The following is a 20,671-nucleotide window of genomic DNA, read 5'->3' as shown; positions in this document are numbered from 1 at the left end:
AACTTCTGGCCCACGGGCCGGATGAATCACGTGGAAGCCGCGCCCACTCCACCTTCAGCAAGGGGAAAAAAGTTGTGATAAGTCATGACATGTCATGTGATGCGGCGAGTTTGACACCCATGTTCTAAACTAACATACAATTTTGAGTGGTTAATATTACTTCTAAAAAATTATTTTTCCTTTCAATTTTAAAAGCCATGTTTGGATTTAATATCTCTTGATTTTCTATACTCATTTTTGATCAATACATTGGTCTTCTGTTTGTTGACCTTAATATCAGCTACTTTACTAAAAGTCTTTAACTTCTTCATTAATTGTTCATGGGGGGGAAGCCATTACATATAGGTTTTGACACTTATTTCCATTTTAAGCGTCACAGTTTAAAGCAGTGATGGCGAACTAATGGCACGCGTGCCAGAGGCGGCACTCAGAGCCCTCTCTGTGGGCACGCCTGCCGCCACCACTAGCAGCTTGCGCAGGTCCATTAGGCTACTGCCAGTGCCCAGAACAGCAGCCCTGCCCAGCACAAAGGAAGCAAAGCAGCCAGCTAGCAAGCTCAAGTTCAAGTGGTAGAGCATGCCCCTATGCACTCAGCCGCCCCTGCCTCGCCCCACAGCAATGGCACCCCCGCCCTACCCCCTGCAGGACGAGCCTCCTGCCCACTGCCCCACCCACCAGAAACCCCCTGGATCTCCCCCAATCCTGCCCAGCCCCCACAGGCAACCCCCCCCTGAGCAACATCAAAGTGGCCACGCTTAGCCTGGCCACGCCCACCAAATTTGCCATGACCACATCAGCCACGGCCACCCAGTGGGCCACGCCCCCCACCCCCCTTGAGGGCACCACAATGCTGATGCTGCCCTGGCACTTTGCTATAAATAAGTGGGTTTTGGGTTGCGGTTTGGGCACTCGGTCTCTAAAAGGTTCGCCATCACTGGTTTAAAGTTTTTTCTGTGGGAAACACACACTAATCACACTCTATAAGATTTAGACACAAATCACATAAAATTCCAAAATAGGGTTGATGGAAGTTTTACAATGAGGAATAAGGTGGAGAAAGGACAAGGTTTGGTCAATCCATATTTCTTCAACATATCCGAAAATTATTTGCTTATTGGTCCAGTAGCTTCTCCTTCACCTGAGAAAAAGAGAGGAAAAAGAATGAGCAGCAGCTATTTATTCATTTATTTAAACAATTTACAGTATAAGGCTACCTACCTTGCTCGTATAATTGAGCGGCTCACAAAATATTAAATATACAATAATGCCCCCCCTAAAAAGTATAACAAAAGTCCACATCTCCGAACATGCAATTATTCAACTCGGCTAATTAACATGGTGATTAAACACTTAAAAGAATGTCCTTATATGTAATTCTTTACATCAATATTTGTTATCTATATTAAAAATTTAAAGTATATATAGATGATATGTAGTGTCTGTTAGTATAACACATACAGGTATACAGGTAGTCTCAACATTTTGACCCTGAAAAAGCTACTTATGACCCAAATTCAAAATTTCAACCTCCGGGCCACCCCCAGATCATGTTGCCCAGCACTCAGCAAACAGCCCCCATTTACAGTTATTTGCAGCTCCCTGTAAGATCATGATTTATGATGTTTTTGCTGGAAACTGGCGTTTACTTCTGGTTTCTGGTAAAAATGTCCCATTAAGCGAACAATACTTTGCTTAATGACCTCTGTGTTTGTGGAGGTCATTGCAATGCAAACAAGGTAATAAAATCAGCTCTGGTCATGTGGTAACTTGCTTTACGACCCTCACAACCTATAATAATAATTGTGGGGCTCAATTACGGTTATAGTTCGAGGACCTGTATGACATGAATTACCATTAGTTTCATTACACTACATTACCTTAATGGTTTACTTTTGAAGCAGGATGAGCAAATAACGTAGCCTCCAAATCATTCTGCCCACATTTTATAATAAAATCAGAGCTTTGTGTGGATGATTGGATTTTTCTAAAGAGTTTATTGTTTGTCTTGATCCAAGTAGGTGTAAAATAGAAGTGGTAATCATAGAAAAAGAGTAAGTATACCTGCTCTAATTCCAAAGCTGACTCCTGCCAATGATCTTACTGATCAAGCATATTGCCTGTCTTATAGCAATGTAGGTGAACGGAGTCTCACAAATACTTTGCAGAGTGCTGGCAATTGTTTGAAGTGATTCATATGTGCTATCAGTTGTAATTGTTCAATACCTTATAAGGGGGGGGCAGGGTATCTTTTTCCAATGTGAATAGGAATTGTTGCCAGTGTCTGGGAAATGCTGTGTACAATGATCAGTGTCATCACAGAAGCGGATAGGACTGACTTGGAGGCAGGGATCAGAGTGATTATCCTAAGATGTGCAAAATTTAGGAAAAGATTTCACACACAAACTTTATTTTTTTTTCTTGAAAATGTAAAAGAATGTTGTTCTGTTCAAATTCAGAGATTTGTCAAATACATTACTTGGGGAGTGGGGGAGCCCGGATGTGGCTTGTGATTTCCTATTACTGCTGTTTAAAAAAGGTTTATTTTTCTCCATATTACACAGAAGAAAACAGGCTGAAGACTTCACTGTGAGTTCATGATAGTGGTGAGATGTCACAAAAGAGCTTCAGATTTACCCAAAAACTCCAAGAAAAATCAGCTGGCTGTTGTCTCTCACTCGTTGTTGTTGTTGTTAGCTGCAAAGTCGTGTCCGACCCATCGGGACCCTATGGACAACGTTCCTCCAGGCCTTCCTGTCCTCTACCATCTTCTGGAGTCCATTTAAGCTCACGCCTACTGCTTCAGTGACTCCATCCAGCCACCTCATTCTCTGTCGTCCCCTTCTTCTCTTGCCCTCAATCTTTCCCAGCATTAGGCTCTTCTCCAGTGAGTCCTTCTATCTCATTAGGTGGCCAAAGTATTTGAGTTTTAGCTTCAGGATCTGGCCTTCTAAAGAGCAGTCAGGATTGATCTCCTCTAGGACTGACCGGTTTGATCACCTCGCAGTCCAAGAGAGTCTTCTCCAGCACCATAGTTCAAAGGCCTCAATTCTTTGGCGCTCAGCCTTTCTTATGGTCCAAATTTCACTGCCATACATTGCAACTGGGAAGACCATAGCCTTGACTATACGCACTTTTGTTGACAGGGTGATATCTCTGCTTTTTAGTGTGCTGTCTAGATTTGCCATGGCTTTCCTCCCGAGGAGCAAGCGTCTTTTAATTTCTTGGCTACAGTCCCCATCTGCAGTGATCTTGGATCCCAGGAAAATAAAATCTGTCACTACCTCCATTTCTTCCCCATCTATTTGCCAGGAATTGAGAGGGCCGGATGACATGATCTTGGTTTTCTTAATGTTAAGTTTCAACCCAAGTTTTGCACTCTCCTTCTTCATCCACAACAAGAGGCTCTTTAGTTCTTCTTCACTTTCTGCCATTAGAGTGGTATCATCTGCATATCTTACGTTGTTGATATTTCTTCCGGCAATCTTAATTCCAATTTTTGATTCATCTAGCCTTGCCTTTCTCATGATGTGCTCTGCATATAAGTTAAATAGGCAGGGCGACAGTATACAGCCTTGCTGGACTCCTTTCCCAATTTTGAACCAATCAGTGGTTCTGTGTCCAGTTCTCACTGTTGCTTCTTGGCCCACATATAGGTTTCTCAAGAGACAAATAAGATGGTCTGGTACGCCCATCTCTTTAAGAACTTGCCACAGTTTGTTTTGATCCACACAATCAAAGGCTTTAGCATAGTCAATGAAGCAGAAGTATATGTTTTTCTGGAACTCTCTTGCTTTCTCCATGATCCAGCGTACGTTGGCAATTTGATCTCTAGTTCCTCTGCCTCTTTGAAATCCTGCCTGTACTTCTGATAGTTCTCGATCCACATACTACTGAAGTCTAGCTTGTAGGATTTTAAGCATAACTTTACTAGCATGAGAAATGAGTGCAATGGTGCGATAGTTTGAACATTCTTTGGCACTGCCTTTCTTTGGAATTGGAATGTAAACTGAACTTTTCCAATCCTGGGGCCACTGTTGAGTTTTCCAAATTTGCTGGCAAATTGAGTGTAGCACTTTTACTGCATCGTCTTTTAAGATTTTGAATAGTTCAGCTGGAATACTGTCACCTCCACTAGCTTTGTTGTTGCTCAGCTTTTCTAAGGCCCATTTCACTTCACATTCTAGGATGTCTGGCTCGAGGTCAGTGACCACCTCATTGTGATTATCAGGGATGTTAAGCTCATTCTGTGTAATTTTGCCACCTCTTCTTAATCTCTTCTGCCTCTGTTAGGTTCCTGCCATTTTGGTCCTTTATCATGCCCATTTTTGCATTAAACGTTTCCTTCATCTCTCCAATTTTCTTGAAAAGATCTCTGGTCCTCCCTATTCTATTGTTTTCTTCTATTTCTTTGCATTGTTCATTTAAGAAGGCATTCTTATCTCTTCTAGCTATTCTCTGGAATTCTGCATTCAATTGGGTGTATCTTTCTTTTTCTCCCTTGCCTTTCGCTTCCCTCCTTTCCTCAGCTATTTGCAAAGCTTCCTCAGACAGCCATTTTGCTTTCTTGCATTTCTTTTTCTTTGGGATGGTTTTGGTTGCTACCTGTTGTACAACGTTACAAACCTCTGTCCATAGCTCTTCAGGCACTCTGTCTATCAGATCTAATTCCTTAAATCTATTTGTCACCTCTACTGTATATTCAAGAGGGATATGATTTAATTCATACCTGAGTGGCCTAGCGCTTTTCCCTACTTTCTTCAGTTTAAGCCTAAACTTTGCAATGAAAAGCTCATGGTCTGAGCCACAGTCAGCTCCTGGTCTTGTTTTTACTGACTGTATAGAGCTTCTCCATCTTTGGCTGCAGAGCACATAGTCAATCTGATTTCTGTGTTGACCGTCTGGTGATGTCCATGTGTAGAGCCGTCTCTTGGGTTGTTGGAAAAGAGTGTTTGCTATGACCATCGTATTGTCTTGACAAAATTCTATCAGCCTGTGTCCTGCTTCATTTTGTACTCCAAGGCCAAACTTGCCTGTTATTCCGGTTATCTTTTGGCTTCCTACTTTAGCATTCCAATCCCCCATGATGATAAGAACATCATTTTTGATGTTAGTTCTATAAGGTGCTGTAGGGCTTCATAGAACCGGTTAATTTCATCCTCTTCAGCACTGGTGGTTGGGGCATAGACTTGGACTACTGTGATATTGAATGGTTTGCCTTGGATTCAAACTGAGATCATTCTGTCATTTTGAGGATTGTATCCCAGTATTGCTTTTCCTACTCTTTTATTGACTATGAAGGCTACTCCATTTCTTCTGAGGGATTCTTGCCCGCAGTAGTATACCTGAATTAAATTCACCCATTCCTGTCCATTTTAGTTCGCTGATTCCTAAGATGTCGATGTTCAGTCTTGTCATCTCTTGTTTGACCACGTCCAGCTTGCCTTGATTCATGGATCTTACATTCCAGGTTCCTATGGAGAAAAAATCTTTACAGCATCGGACTTTGCTTTCACCACCAGATACATCCACAGCTGAGCGTCCTTTTGGCTTTGGCACAGTTGCTTCATTCTTTCTGGCGCTACTAGTATTAGCCCTCTGCTCTTCCAGTAGCATATTGGATGCCTTCTGACCTGAGGGGCTCATCTTCCAGAGTCATATCATTTTGCCTTTTGGTAGTGTCCATAGGGTTTTCATGGCAAAGATACTGGAGTGGGTTGCCATTTCCTTCTCCAGTGGTTCACGTTTTGTCAGAACTCTCTGCTATGACTTTTCTGTCTTGGGTGGCCCTGCATGGCATAGCTCATAGCTTCATTGAATTACGCAAGCCCCTTTGCCACGACAAGGCAGTAATCCATGAAGGGGCTCTCACTCTACTGCTCCCAAATATCCCAAAATTTGGTGATACAGGTGTAAGAAGAAATACTTACCTGGCTTCAATGTCCTGGGAAGAGGTAGAACTTTTTAATCAGGGTGGTTCTGTCCTTTGAGGGCATCTGACATGGGTTACTTGCAAAGTGCTGCAACACCTGCAAGATGGAAGACACAGAAACAAAAGCTGGTGAGTGCATGTCCAAATCAGTCACCTAGCCCCATCTAAAAGTTAGTAACCCATAATATATTTTATCCACTTATACATGCTCACTTTATTAACTAGACATTGCAGAATAATTGGATTAGACTACAGTACCAGAATCAGAAAGAATCAACGGACAACTTTTAAGACTAATGATTCAATCTTAAGGTACAGCATATTATAGTTATTAATTGATAGGTGTTTGTATTACTACCTTTTTTTGCCTGCAACTCATCCCAATCTATTTAAATTCCACATTCATCAGGTGACTCCATGGACCTAATGAAGTGAGTTGCAGTTCACAAAGTCTTATGCCTTAAAATAAAGTTGTTAGTCTTAAAAGGTCTTACAAGACTCTTATGACTTTACTAGTTAGGAATACATAATTCATTCTTAAGAGATTAGGAAGAGGTAGAGGAACCCTTAGAGACTGATGGAGACCAAGAGTTAGGACTCTCCCCACCCCTCCAAAAACACAAGTAATGTTGCTTTCCACTAGACTAACTATAACTCCAACTCCTGTTTTCCTGTACATGCTTCATAAGTCCAGGCGAGTAATAATGATTGTGGGTCCAGAGGCATTGGATGCTCTTTCAAAATGCTTTCTAGTGATAGCAGTCTACTCAGGTGTTTCTTCCAAGTAAATAGCAATCTGAACTTAGCTAATCCAATTCAGACAGGAATATAGATCAATCTGATAATTCAGTGCCAAAAATCTTGTCTTTGCCCCATGGGCCACAATAACCAGCTGTCCAAATGCTTGCCTTGTTTATCAGGAATGATTACAATATCCATTTTTAATCTTTCTCTTTTCTTAAACTCTTTTCTGCATGGAATGCTTTTGTTATGATGTTGAACCTTGAACAGTCAATAGATTTGCTTTTACTGCCTGGCCGGTGGATTTTGGCTTGAAGGAAGAATCGGCAAGTACTAACTATCTATCATCTATCTATCTATCTATCTATCTATCTATCTATCTATCTATCTATCTATCTATCTATCTATCTATCTATCTATCTATCTATCTATCTATCTATCTATCTATCTATCTGTGAAGCAGTGACTCTGCTGATATGATGGAATGGTTAACAGACCTTGAAACACCGAGGAGGCAGCAAGATCTTAAGGTAGGAAATGGGTCTGTTACAAAATACATTTTTGAGCAGGAGGGAAGCATGAAAAACAGACTGAGAGTAACTCCATCTTAAGTATGTTTAAGTATATTTAATCATATAGTATGGCTGTATTACTATCTGTTCCACTACCTTCTTATTAGTATCATTATTGTGATTATTATTACAGGTAGTCCTCGACTTAACAAGTTTGTTTTGGGACTGTTCAAGGTTACAGTGGCACTGAAGAAAGTGATGTATGACCATTTTTCACACTTACAATCTTTGTAGCATCCCCATGATCATGTGATCAAAATTCAAAGGCTTAACAACTGACTCATACTTATGACCTTTGCTGTGTCCCAAGGTCATGTGAACACCTTTTGCAACCATTTGACAAGCAAAATCAATGGGGAAGTCAGATGCACATAATAACCGTGTCACCTATTTATCAACTGCAGTGATTCACTTATGACAGGAAAGGTCATAAAATGGGGCAAAATTCATTTAACAAATGTCTCACTTAACATTAGAAATTTTGGGCTCGATTGTGGTAGTAAGTTAAGGACTACCTGTACTTTGTTATTTTGATTACTTTGTTGTTTTGCATGTATACTGAGAGCTTATGCACTGGAGGCAAATTCCTTGTGTGTCTCACTCTTGGCCAAATAAAGTATTCTTTCTCTTTCTCTTTCCATTCCATTCTATTCTATTTTACAGATAGTCCTCGACTTACAACCACAATTGAGCCCAAAATTTATGTTGCTAAGTGAGACATTTGTTAAGTGAGTTTTGTCACATTTTATGATCTTTCTTGCCACTGTTGTTAAATGAATCATTGCAATTGTTAAATTAGCAACACCGTTGTTAAGTTAATCTGGTTTCCCCATTGACTTTGCTTGTCAGAAAGTCGCAAAAGGTGATCACATAACCCCAAGATACTGCATTCACCATAAATATGAACCAGCTGTCAAGTATCCAAATTTTGATCACATGGCCAAGGGGATGGTGCAACGGTTGTAAATATGAAAAATAGTCATGCCATTGTAACTTTGAACGGTCACTAAATGAACTGTTGTAAGTTGAGGACTTTATTCTATTTTACACTAGATATAAATAAATTGTACAGGGGAAATTCTTCATTAGGTTTTCACATTCTGTTACATTATTCCACTAGCAAAAAAAGATCTTTCCAGAAATCCACATGGTTCATGTTTCTTGAGCTTGCTACCCTCATGATGGGGAAACCAGGCAGAGAAGCTATATAGCCAGTTTTACTATTGTAATCCAAAGACTGTGGATAAAGAAGGGATGCAAAAGCTTGAAGAAGGACAATTCAGAACCATCACAGAATTAAGGCACCCTGGATTATATTCTCAAAGGATTTTTTTTTATTTGTAGTGAGCAGCAATAAGTTTAATGTCTGGTTATTTCTAAAGCTATTTAGTCATTAGTGAGTTGAATGCTATTGATAATTTTGATCAGATCCAATTATAAAATTGATGACATGAAAGCAGTTCTTTGTTAGCTTTCCTCCAATTGGATGTCTTGCTGGCTAGAATTATGGGAGTTGAAACCCAAGATTTTTGAAGGTGAGGGAGGCTTTTGTTCCTTTTTTGACCTACCAAAATTTTTTCCCGCCTTGTTTGATTTTATTCTCACCATAATTACAAAAAAGGAAATCTTCAACCACAATTTACATGATAAATCTATGCAATATTCTTGCAGCTGAATTGTTGAATGATAGAAGTTTGCAGAATCTGCCTACATTCCTCCATTTCTTTATGGGCTCTAAGTTTTTGAACATGAGATTTAATTACTAATGGCAGGAAAAAAGGAACAGAAGCTAAAAATACATGATTTAGGGCCACTAATAGCAATGGTTATTATATATTACTTCATAGTGCTTTACAGTCCTTGCTAAATGGTTTACAGAGTCAGCATATTGCCCCCAATAATCTGGGTTCTCATTTTACTGACCTTGGAAGGATGGAAGGCTGAGTCAACCTTGAGCCGGTTAGGATCGAACTCCCAGCACTGAGCTGAATTAGCCTGCAATACTGCATTTTAACCACTGCACCACCATGGCTCCTAATGCCGTTCCAAAGAGGCCTATGACAATTTGCTGCGGCCAACTCACCACAGCCAATTCGCCATGGCCAACTAGCATGGGACAACTCACTGTGGGACAAGTTTCACTAATATGAAAGAAATGATGGAACAAAAACATTAAAGAAAGAATGCAAAAGGAGGGACAGAATGAAATGTAAATGCCAAAAATTAAAATATTTTATTATTATTTTAAATAATTAAATTGAATTGTTAAATTGTCCTGCAGCGAGTTGGCCATGGTGAGTTGTCCCACAGCAAGCTGGCTGTGGAAAGTTGTCATTCTAATTCCAAAGTAGGTCTTTAATAAAAGAACTTCATTCCACACATGAGCCTTGTGTAGAAAGACTACCTTCCGGAAGACCTCTTCCAAATTGCAATTCCAGGCATGTTTCTTGATAGTATCTATTAGCTGGGTGATGAAGAATGATCCACTTTTAGGGTCTCTCCAGGATAAATGATCTAAACAGACAACGATTAAGCAGTTATTCTTCACAATGTCAGACTTCATTCTCTACTTAAGAAATTTTAAACCTATACAGATAGTCTTCGACCTATTACAGTAATAGAGCCTGCCCTTTACAGTCGCAAGTGGTGATGGCCATTAAACAAGATGGCCTCACTTAACAACCAGCATCCCCTACTCTCCCTGAAGCAGTTGTTAAATGAACATTGGGTCATTAAACAGAGCAGAGCTTCAGGGGTGGGGAAGGCCCTGAGAGATCTAATGCAGACCCCAGCCCACTTGCCTTCAGTGTCCCAAGACCTCCCCCACCTCTAAGTTACCCTATCGTCCTGCCCCTCATCATCCTTACAGCCCTTGGGACTCCTTCCCCCCTTCACCAGGTTACCACAGGCTTTCCCCAGGAGCCCGCAGGACTTGGCCTCCACCCCACCTCTCATTATCCATTTACCTTTTGAAGATTTCTAAAGGTTTTCTCAGTGCTGTACAGATCATATGAGGGAAGTAGAATGGAGCACTCTTAAGAGAAAATTGCCAAGCAGTGGTCCAAAGCAGGATAGAAATGATAAGAATTGCTGCCTTAGCAATACAGGCATTTAGTTGACAAAGCTGTCTGTCAGAGATTGGCAACCAATCAGTTAAGAAAACCTGATCTGGACCTCTTTTCTAAGTATCAGAAATTCTCTGGCAAGCTCGCTGCAAAAGGCCTAGTCATTCATTCAGTTTACAATAAATTGTGGGTGTGAATGGCAGCTACATCCCAGAGGCAGCCATGCAGCCAGGGATGAGTGACCTGCCCTGCTTCCCCAATACAAGCTCTGGAGTAAGTATATGATGGGTATGAGTAGGGAGGGAGCAGGCCCAAGGCCTATGGGGACTTAGCAGGGTGCCCTGGATAACTTATGGTTCAGTTACTATAAAATGGATTAGTTCATACTACATATGGTACTCATCTTTGTTCATGCTGATCAGATTTCTGGTAGCTTACATTATTAGGCAGACCCAATCTCTTTGGGTGGGATGTGGTTCAATGTATTGTCAAATCCCCAAATCTATCTACCTCACAGGATTGTTGTAGTGGTGAAAAAGACAATAAAGGAGTATTACTATGTTCTTTGCCATGAGTTACTTACAAAATAATAAAAGTGGGATTAAAAAATCTAATAAATGACTGAATAAATGATTAGGCCTTTTGCAGCGAGCATGCCAGAGAATTTCTGGTACTTAGAAAAGAGGTCCAGATCAGATTTTCTTAACTGTGTCAATGCTGCAAACACTGACATGTTTTTGCACTGACAATATAAGAGACAGCCTGTTATTTTAATTGTTTCAGTTGGGAGGGGGGAAGAGGAGGATTGTACTTTCAAGGCCATCTGAACCTAAATAAGATAAGACCTTGGCGGGATTCTTTAAATTAATTGGAGAACATGATTAATGACAAAATTAGAAAGGTGGAGAATTGTGTTTTAATATATTGTGCAAGGGGCGGAGATTTCAGATTCCAGCTTCCTTCGAGCAAGCATTTGCTGGTATATTAGGCTAATAAAGGACTTTTAAGGTAAACAATGCCTCAGAGTCACTTGAAAAGCCCATACGTCAGAAACCTGACAAACTGATTGGTTGCCAATCTTTGACAGACAGCTTTGTCAACTAAATGCCTTTACTTTTCATATCTGTCCTGCTTTGGACCCTACTTAGCAATTTTCTTTTAAGAGTCTCTTACCAGGGGTGGTGGAATATAGGCAGATGAAGTCACTCTCCACATGGATTTTCTGAACAGCATCAGTCTGCAACTGCTTGGTGAATGAATCAGACTGGAGAGAGGCAGGAGCAGATGTAGCTGAGTCTTCCTCAGTTTCCATCAAATACCCTCGTTGCTCTTGAGAAAAAAATGGGGGAATCAACAATTATCATCAAAAGCCTCTGACAGAACAGAGGTTACTCACACATGGCTTTACGTTCGTCACAAAAGTACATCATAGCCTTTGGTTCCTGACAGGGTTCAATGAGGTGAACTCCCAAGGTTTAAGATAAGGTTCAAAGTTAGTTTTTCCCAATTATTGTATTGCCATTTATGAAAAGTCATGATCCCAACACACTTGAATATTATTCAAACAGATCTTGTGGAGATAAATACAACGAGCAGTAAATATCTACAAATCAGTTTGCTAAAAGCAAATGTTGGTCTAGAGCAGAGGTGGGGAAATAGGGTCCCTTTATGACTTGTGGACTTCAACTCCCAGAATTCCTGAGGCTGTATGGCGGGCTCAGGAATTCTGAGATTTGAAATCCAGAAGTCATAAAAGGGCCATAGTTCCCCACCTAGGTCTAGAGCACGGGTGTCAAACTCGCCACGTCATGGGACATATTGCAACTCTTTTTGCATTGCCGGCAATGGGTGGGCGTGGCTTCAGTATGATGAAACCAGCCTGTGGGGTGGCAGTTTGACACCCCTGGTCTAGAGGTTGCTTTGTCTAGTTAAGACCAACAGTTCCTGCAAGAGGCTATATATTCCTGTCAAACATTTGTCTGCCTTCTCCCCTCCCAGTTCTCAATTTCAGCAACCTACCACCACGACATGCTTGAATAATGACCACCTTGGGCTTTCCCCTCAAAGCTGGGCAATTTATGTTGTTGAAGGTGGAGAAGATAGTTTTGATGGAGAAGATGTCAGAGTGTCTGCCTACTGAATTGACTCCATAAAGGCTGTCCAGCTGGCCATGAGACATGAGTACTACAAACATGCCATCTGAAGTCTTGTGTTCTTCCCGAGCTGCAAAATTCTTCAAGCAAGTGGTTATTTCCTGAAAGCAAAGAAAGGGGAAGGTGGGTCAGGAGTGGAAGTGCAGTTTCTAGCTAACTCTGCACTCATTATTAAAATTGAGAAGAATGGAGATACCTTCTTGCAATTGCACTATATTTTAATATTATTCAAGCTTAGTAAAAATTCAATGCAGAAACAACTTCCAGCTTTTTCTCTCTAGATCTGAGTGGGAGGGCTATGCAGCAAATCTCCATATATGAAATTTGTGAACACCATCACAAATCTCCAATATGTAGATGGGGGGTGGGGAAGGGCCTATCTTCATGGGTGAATGGAAGGCTGACCTCATCATGCCCTCCGAAAGAAAACACTCTGGCCAATATCCTCAGTGGAAAGTTAGCATCCTCAACTGTTTTTTTGGAGAAACAATTATGAGAGATGAAAAAGAAACAATATGCTGGCCTTTGAAATTGAAAAAGGTATCAATCCAGACGTATTTTTTTCCTTATACTAAATTAGGTATAAACAACTTGGTAATCTACAGTTCTTTGGAGCTGAGGTCCCATCAACTCCAACCAGTATGGCCATGAGCCAAGACTTTCTGGGTTTATAATTTAAAACATCCACGAGGTATTAGATTATCATCATCTGTGCTAAATATTATTGTATAGATAGCAGTTTAACAAGATTGCCATGCTTTATTCAGTTTTGAAGCTGCTAGGTCCAACTGACTGTGGGTGACCAGAGTTAATACACATACCATATTAAAGGGCAAAATCAAAACTTCGATACCCATATATGGTATAGGGTTTCCTGCCTGAGCAGGGGGTTGGACCAGAAGACCTCCAAGGTCCCTTCCAACTCTTCTATTCTATTCTATTCTATTCTATTCTATTCTATTCTATTCTATTCTATTCTATTCTATTCTATTCTATTCTATTCTATTCTATTCTATTCTATTCTATTCTATTCTATTCTATTCTATTCTATTCTATTCCATTGCATTCCTGGAATGTTTAGCTTTCACTTAGTCACTAATTTTTTTTCCTTGAGTAACAAATTGAATTTTACTCTTTAAACACAACTTTTTTTTTACCTGCGAGTTTAAATTGGTCCTTATTTCCACTTTGTATCCCAGATCTTCTAGGAGAAGTGTCATCTGTTCCAAGTCTACCTCAGCCCCATTTCTAAAATCCAAGTAATCGAATTTGATATTGCAGATGATCAAAGCCAGGCGTGTACGAGTCCTGGGATCACTGATAGGGTAGATCTGCATGGGGAAACAAAAGTGATTCCCATCCTGAACTATAGTTACGCCAAGCATTCATCTAGTTTAGGGCTCTTCCAATTCTTATCAATCTTTAGTCAGTGGTGGGGGATCCTGGAAACCAGTTCAGTAACATCTGAATGATCTTGTTGGCACTGCAAAATCTACAAACAAGGCTGAAAGATACAATGGTTTTGCTAATCACTCAGAATTTAGTGTTGAGATTATTTGAATCTAAAGATGTATTCCACTTAACCATAAAAATAAAATTGTTAAACCAGACCCAAAATAAGTCTGACTTCCAGTTTGCTATAGTAGGTGGCTAGCTACTTGAGGAAACCCACAAGCCTGATTTGAAGGCAAGACTTCCCTTTCCTTCCCCTTCCTGTAACCAGCAGCAAATATTCAGAGGACATGGCAATTCTATGAAGCCACAGAGTCCATGAGTTGTCTACTTTTAAAGCTAATGAAGGTATTGTGGTCACATTATATTTAAAGGTCCCTTAGTTTCATGTTTTATTGGTTGTCAGATATAGAACAGAGGAATCCCAACTCATTTTTCTGCTTTAGAAATAAAACAAGGTAATATTTCCAAAAGCCAGGACGAGGAGAATTTAAGAAATATTCAAAATTCCTGCTACAAAAGATGAATTTTCAATTCACATCTGTGGCAATCTTTACAGCAGCTACTGAGTGCAATGAAGTGCAGTATTTAAGCTCAAGTCTTGGATAGATCCAACTAGCTCTGCCAACTCACCTCGGTCCCTTCTGTAGTCTGTATTTGCTGAAATACATTCTGAGGACAAAGCCTGATCCCGCTTTTAGATTCCAGGAACTGGACTTCTTTCTTTGAGATGTTACCTTCTATTGGCTGGACAACTGGAGATGGGAGGAAAGTTGAACACCAGATTCAGCTTTTTTTTTTACCACAGTGAATTATTAAATATCACTTGGGTCAGCTTTGGACCTTTTAAATTGCTAAATTACAGCCCCTAGCAGCCCATCAGAAGGGCATTGGGAATTGTAGCACAACATCACAGGGACACTTGTTTTCTTGTCAGCGCCAAGAGGAACTAAAATCACTTTGTAATTAGCAAGTCTGGGCCCTGAGAAAGAGCATGTCCTCCTGCTCATTGACTCCACGGCCATAGCAGATCTAAAAAAATATGCAGAAAATTATGCAACATGGATAGAGCTGCTGGCAAAGGATAGCTGTGAAGACTTTGGCCTTTCCTCCACATTGCTGGTCTCCAAGAAAGCCTTCAAGATGCTAACGAGAAGCCTAGCAGATAACTTAACACCCAGCCTGAAGCCTACCAACCTTTCTGATTCTCATAGCCTAACTTCAGACCTATCCCTTCAAATTATTCATTTAAGAAAATGTATATGGCTGCCCAGCTCAGTTGAAATGAGCAATTGACAAAATCACACGAGAATGTTCTCACACAATTTTTGGAGGTTCCAGAGGCCCTGTAAGAGTGGGGCCCTCTCACGTGACTTCCAGAGGGTCCAGAAGCTGTGTAAGAGCACACCACAATCTGATGTGGCCTCTGCAGCCTCCAAAAAGCATGGGAAATTCTCAAATGGTTTTCTGAGGCTCCAGACACCGCACAAGAATGTTGTATGCTCTCACATGACCTCCGGACCTTCTGGAAATCGTGAAAGAGGACTCTACTCTCATGCAGACTCCTTAGCCTCCAGAAAGGGTACAAGAACGAAACATGCTTTCCTGTTCTTTTCAGAACAGGCCACGCAAGACAATTCTCCAAAGTTTCCAGGCCTCATGTGACCTCAGATAGAGAGACAAAGACAAATCAAAATTATTTGTTTATTTATTTATTACATTTATGTGCTGCCCATTTCACTATCCAAAGCAACACTTTGTTAAGAATTGTTTCTCCTTTGTCCGATGGGGAGGGCGTGACACACCAGCAGAGTCAAGTTAGGCTTTGTCTGAATTTTTGACACGCTGAGCCCAAAATGTTCACCATCACTGTCCTAATCCAAAAAAAAAAAAAATCAAGGGAGAATTTTTATAAGATACAATGAAGCTAATTAAAAATTGGAAGGCACCCAAATTCCATGTACCTGTATCTTAGTATATAGAAGCGTTCTTATGAATGTGCTATTAAAAAAACAAAAAAAACCCATCTTATGATAAAGTTTCCTTTCAAAATGAGTTATTACACCAATGTGGCCAAACCTAACCAGCCCAAACAGTTTGGGGCACAACACAAAGCCTTTGCATGATTTCGGGCCAAGCAACTAAATTAGGGAGGAAGGGCAGTCATTTTGGCCCAAAGCTAGATGATATGCTATAAGATCACATGTACCAGCAGGAAAGTTTTGGAGATCCAGTTGTTCAGCTAAGAAAGTATCTCGGGTCTGGAGGAAGACAATAAAGCGGCGGCTAGCTTCAGGCCCCTTTCTTCTCACATTGTCGATCAAAATTCTTGCTTGGTCCTGCCTCTTATATTTCGTATTCACTTCTTCCAGCTCTTCATCCTCCATGATTCTCTCACAGAGCAGATCATCCAAGAGCTGGCTGATGATAGCTTTGTTAACACGCTTTATAAACTCTGTGCGCACTTCCTCCAACTTCTGGTCTGTAAGGAAAGCAAGTGCATTTTTCTAAATTTATCACACTGACTTGAAGAATTGCAATTTTACTGAGATCCACTTACATTCTTTTTGTGTCAATTCAAAGTTACAACAGTGACCTGCATTCGCATTTACAATTGTTGAACAAGCTTTGCACTCATGTGGTTGCAGTTTGGGCAATTGGCAACTGCTTGCGTTCACAGTTGGTTGCACCATCCTGCAGTCAAGTGATAGTAATTTGCAACTTTTTTTGCTAATTTCTGGCAAAAAAAAAATGCCCATTGGAGAAGCTGGATTCATTTCATAACCACATGATTTGCATAACAATCACCATAAAAATCAGGCCTGATTCAACTTATAAATGCAACAACTTATGATATAAATTAGGGTCCCAATTGTGTTTGTAGCTGAGGACTACCTGTAATTTGTAGTGCTGACTCATAGATTCACATCTTACTGTAGCTATTCATATACTGGGTGTCTACTCTCACTGTACGTATAGATATGTGTACAAGAATGCCAGAAAGTGGTTTATTAGTGTAGTGTGCCATGCAAATCACAACACATGATTAATCACATTTGGATTCAGTGTGATGTATAAACCAGATTTGTGTCCGTGTGTGTGCTCTTTCTTTTCTCCAACCAGAAATATTGGAATTACAATTCCTATATCCCCCAAACAATATAAGTCTGGAAGATAGCTTTCTGATAAATAGGAGCAGGCAGTTAATATATAAACTAGTATATATTGTCTCAAATTAGCTCACTTTTCTGCCCAGAGAACCTGCAAGTAGTTAAGTCTGACCAATGACTGGATTTTATGTATTATAAAATTAACATACGTAGGATTCTGCAGAAAGTGAAAAAGGTGATGCTGGACTCTATCTAATCACAGACCCTTAGATCAGGGGTCTCCAACCTTGGCAACTTTAAGACTTGTGAACTTCAACTCCCAGACTCACTTCCAGACAAAACAGAGTTGCAGTCCCCTCCCCATTTTGATTTTTTAAGAACATGTACTGGGCCCAGAGCATTCTTGAAAACACTAGTGTCTGTCCATCCATCCACCCACCCATCCAGTTATTCATTCAAAAGAAACAATAAAAATATCAGATGGAGCCAAGAACGTTGTGAATGCCAAAACATTTAGTGGGCAAGTTGGTGCTTGCAGGCCATGCATTGTTGATTCCAGATATGTTCATACTGAGACATCTCATAAATACTGTATGGGAATTCTTTTTTTGTGGTGTGCAGATACTAGGGGCAATAGGAAAGGTCTTGACTTCCAATTACTGCATCACAAGTCATTGTGATGTTATACATGACACATCATCCTGTTGAAAAACTTTCATTTTGCTCTTAGTTGTTTTCCTTTGGGGCCTCTCATTCTTGGCGCTTACATCCTTATCCTAAAATTCCTGGAAAGTTACATAAATAGCCACATCAAGGAACCAGGCCAGCAGTTGATTCAGGGTTAACTTCCCCTTGTTTTAAGTTTTGAACAATTAGTTATCAGGGATGTAAGGATGAAAGCTTTAATATTTTAGCAAAGAACACACCTTCTGGGAGGGCTATCTTCTATCAGAAGTGTGAATATGAGTAATCCTTGACTTACAACAGTTCGTTTCACGACCATTGAAATTTACGATGGCACTAAAAAAGTGACTTACGACCATTTTTCATACTTATGACCATTGCAGCGTCCCCATGGACACATGATTTACATTCAGATGCTTTAACAGCTGGTTCATATTTATGACGATTGCAGTGTCCCGGGATCATGTGACCATCTTTTGCAAGCTTCTAACAAGCAAAGTCAATAGGGAAGTCAGATTCACTTACAACTTTGCTACTAATTTAACAACTGCAGAGATTCACTTTTAACAAATGTGTCAAGAAAAATCATAAAATGGGATAAACCTCACTTAACAACTCTCTTGCTTAGTATCAGAAATGATGGGCTCAATTGTGATCACGCGGAGGACTACTGTACTTTGTGATCACGCGGAGGACTACTGTACTTTGTGATCACGCGGAGGACTACTGTACTTTGTCGCTTGTTTTCTTGCTGCCTGCTAATGATCAGTGTACCTTTGTTTTCTGAAAGGGTATAAAAGCTATGCTAATTTGGTTATATATATCTCGATTTGTATTGTAGTCCAGAGAGGACAATTCTTTGGAACCAAACTGAATGCCACATAGGGGGACAGTTATGTTAATCTATATCTGAGGAAACAAGAGTGTTTGTCTACTCCTACACGCCTTATTTATTTATTTAAAAGATTTATATGACCGGGCAATCTATAAGCAACTCTGGGAGGCTCACAACGGCAATAAAACCAGTAACTAGAAAACAGTCTCAAAACAATAAAACTCCTGCTCCTTAAATTTGCGAAGCCTCGCAATAAGCTCCACTTGTTCTCCTTCCATATCTATACGATCCTGTCGCCAGCGCCTTGGTAAAATCCTGATCTTTTTTGTTATACACAGGAAGGCAGCCAAAGCAACCCGGTTTAGGAAGAAAAGGTATTTTTGCGCGTTGCAAGACCCAGACTGGGTGGGGAAAGGAAGGTCCCTCCTTGCATGTTATACTGTAAAAAAAAATGCAGCGTAAGAAAGCGAGAAGGAAACAGTAAAACCGCCACTCCCGCTCTTTCAGGATTTAAGGTTTTAAGAAAAAAAAAGGGGAGGGTTTTTTTAGAAAAACTATCTACCTATGATCTTACCTGCCATGATACCTCAAGATTCAGCTGATACTTGACAGCGATGACAGGGGAGCAAAAAGCTCACCATCAACAACAATTCCAACTCTGGGCAATTGTGAAAGTGAAAGAAACACAGCGATTACGGCAATTGTTTCCTTTTCCCGCCCATGAATTGAAAAGGAGGGAAAAGCTGGCCCCAACCGCCGTGGCAGTATCCTGGAAATTTCTTATTTGGTAGCGTTTGTCCTGTCAAGCTGCAGGAAAGGAAACGCGGAAAGCTGAGGCATTTCCTGGCACTGCTGATAAATCTGGCTTGTTCCCCAGTGCTTTCCCGATTCCCATGTCAGAACTGGACGTTTGTGGTTTTCTTCTTCCCTTGTCCCCCTCCCCTTCCTTTTATGCTACTCTTTTTTAGATTGCAGACCAGGGAGGGAGATATAAACATCTTCAAACGAAAGAACAGAACTGAAGAAGCTTCTTGAATGAAAAAGGAAACGTCTTCAAGGAAAGACAAAGTCCAGTTGCACTTTTGAAAAAGCACCTTTGCGACAGCCATGACCTGGATGGCTGAGAATCTCCACAGACATTGAAACAAAAGAATGCTCTCTCAAAGTGGTGAACAAATTGTAATTTTTTGAAAAAAATATACCATGAATAAACTACATATCACAGAGAAAACAGCTAGGATATTAACAGATTATTTAATTGCTTCCTCAACAAATACTGTAATCTGTTTCAAAATGATAAAAGGTTTGTTGCAGTCTTTGCATTCCACAACTGCCACATCAAAGAGAAATACTTCTTTCCTGTACTCTCCTCCACCTCTTCAATTATGTAACATAGGTTCTGATCCCAAACTCGTTAGGCCTTTTAAAAATACTTAAAAAATACAATTACTTTAAAAATATTTGAATCAATTTCAAAAAATTCAGGAAAATCTGGATTTCTAGTATTTTGATATGTTCTCTGGGACTGAGTTCATCAAGGACTTCTTAAAGAGAGCGATACTGCCTAAATGAGATGTTTATTTGCTCACATTCTTCCCCCTTTGCTTTCTTCTTGCTGAAGTGTAAAGGAATCATTGTTTGCAAAGAATTGTGAGTCACTGCATTGGATAGAGATTTTATGCACTATGTCAGCTTGGTGTAGTGTTGAAGGTGCTGGGTCCCAAGCCTCCCTTAGACAGGAAAAGCAACTGGGTGACTTTGGATCGGTCAGACTCTTTGTCAGGCCAAGCCACCTCACAGGGTTCTTGTTGGGAAAAATAGATGGCAGGAATATTATATAGGTAGTCTCAATTTATGACCATAACTGAGCCCATAACTTCAGTCTTAAGTCATGACAGTTTATAAAGGGGGTCACCACATGGCTGGATCCAATTTTATGATCTTTTTTGAGGTAGCCATTAAGCAAATGTGGCAGTCATTAAGAAAACCCATTGTTCACTAAGGGATGTTTTTTTGCTGGAAACCTGATGTAATGCAGACTTGTGGGAAAAACAAATTGCAGTCATGCAACCATCGAAAGCTGTCAATAGCTGTAAATGTGGGCCAGTTGCCAAGTGCCCAAAATATGGT

General features: G+C 40.3%; 1 protein-coding gene across 1 annotated transcript; it reads right to left on the bottom strand.

The window, feature by feature from the left end:
- Positions 1-758: 758 nt before the first annotated feature.
- On the bottom strand, positions 759-19,316 carry LOC308662173 (caspase-1-like). Its single transcript, XM_081317710.1, has 9 exons — positions 19,116-19,316; positions 16,122-16,394; positions 14,546-14,667; positions 13,618-13,791; positions 12,327-12,561; positions 11,481-11,636; positions 9,647-9,756; positions 5,928-6,026; positions 759-1,138 (listed from the first exon to the last, which is right to left on the bottom strand). Exons 1-8 carry the CDS (start codon positions 19,120-19,122, stop codon positions 5,934-5,936), a joined length of 1,170 nt encoding a protein of 389 aa, XP_081173836.1. The 5' UTR covers positions 19,123-19,316; the 3' UTR covers positions 759-1,138; positions 5,928-5,933.
- Positions 19,317-20,671: the final 1,355 nt, after the last annotated feature.

Source organism: Vipera berus, assembly GCF_964194415.1.
Source record: "Vipera berus genome assembly, chromosome: 1".
NCBI classification, from domain to species: Eukaryota; Metazoa; Chordata; class Lepidosauria; order Squamata; family Viperidae; genus Vipera; species Vipera berus.
Note: the sequence above shows the minus strand (reverse complement) of the source record. Positions and strands in the feature narration are given on the sequence as shown.

Excerpts from the sequence above, each read along its gene's own strand:
- LOC308662173 (XM_081317710.1), bottom strand. Across the intron at positions 14,668-16,121 it reads TCTCCAAAACTTTCCTGCTG|TTGTCCAGCCAATAGAAGGT; the intron begins GTACATGTGATC and ends TCCCATCTCCAG. Across the intron at positions 11,637-12,326 it reads TATTCAAGCATGTCGTGGTG|AGCAACGAGGGTATTTGATG; the intron begins GTAGGTTGCTGA and ends TTTTTTCTCAAG.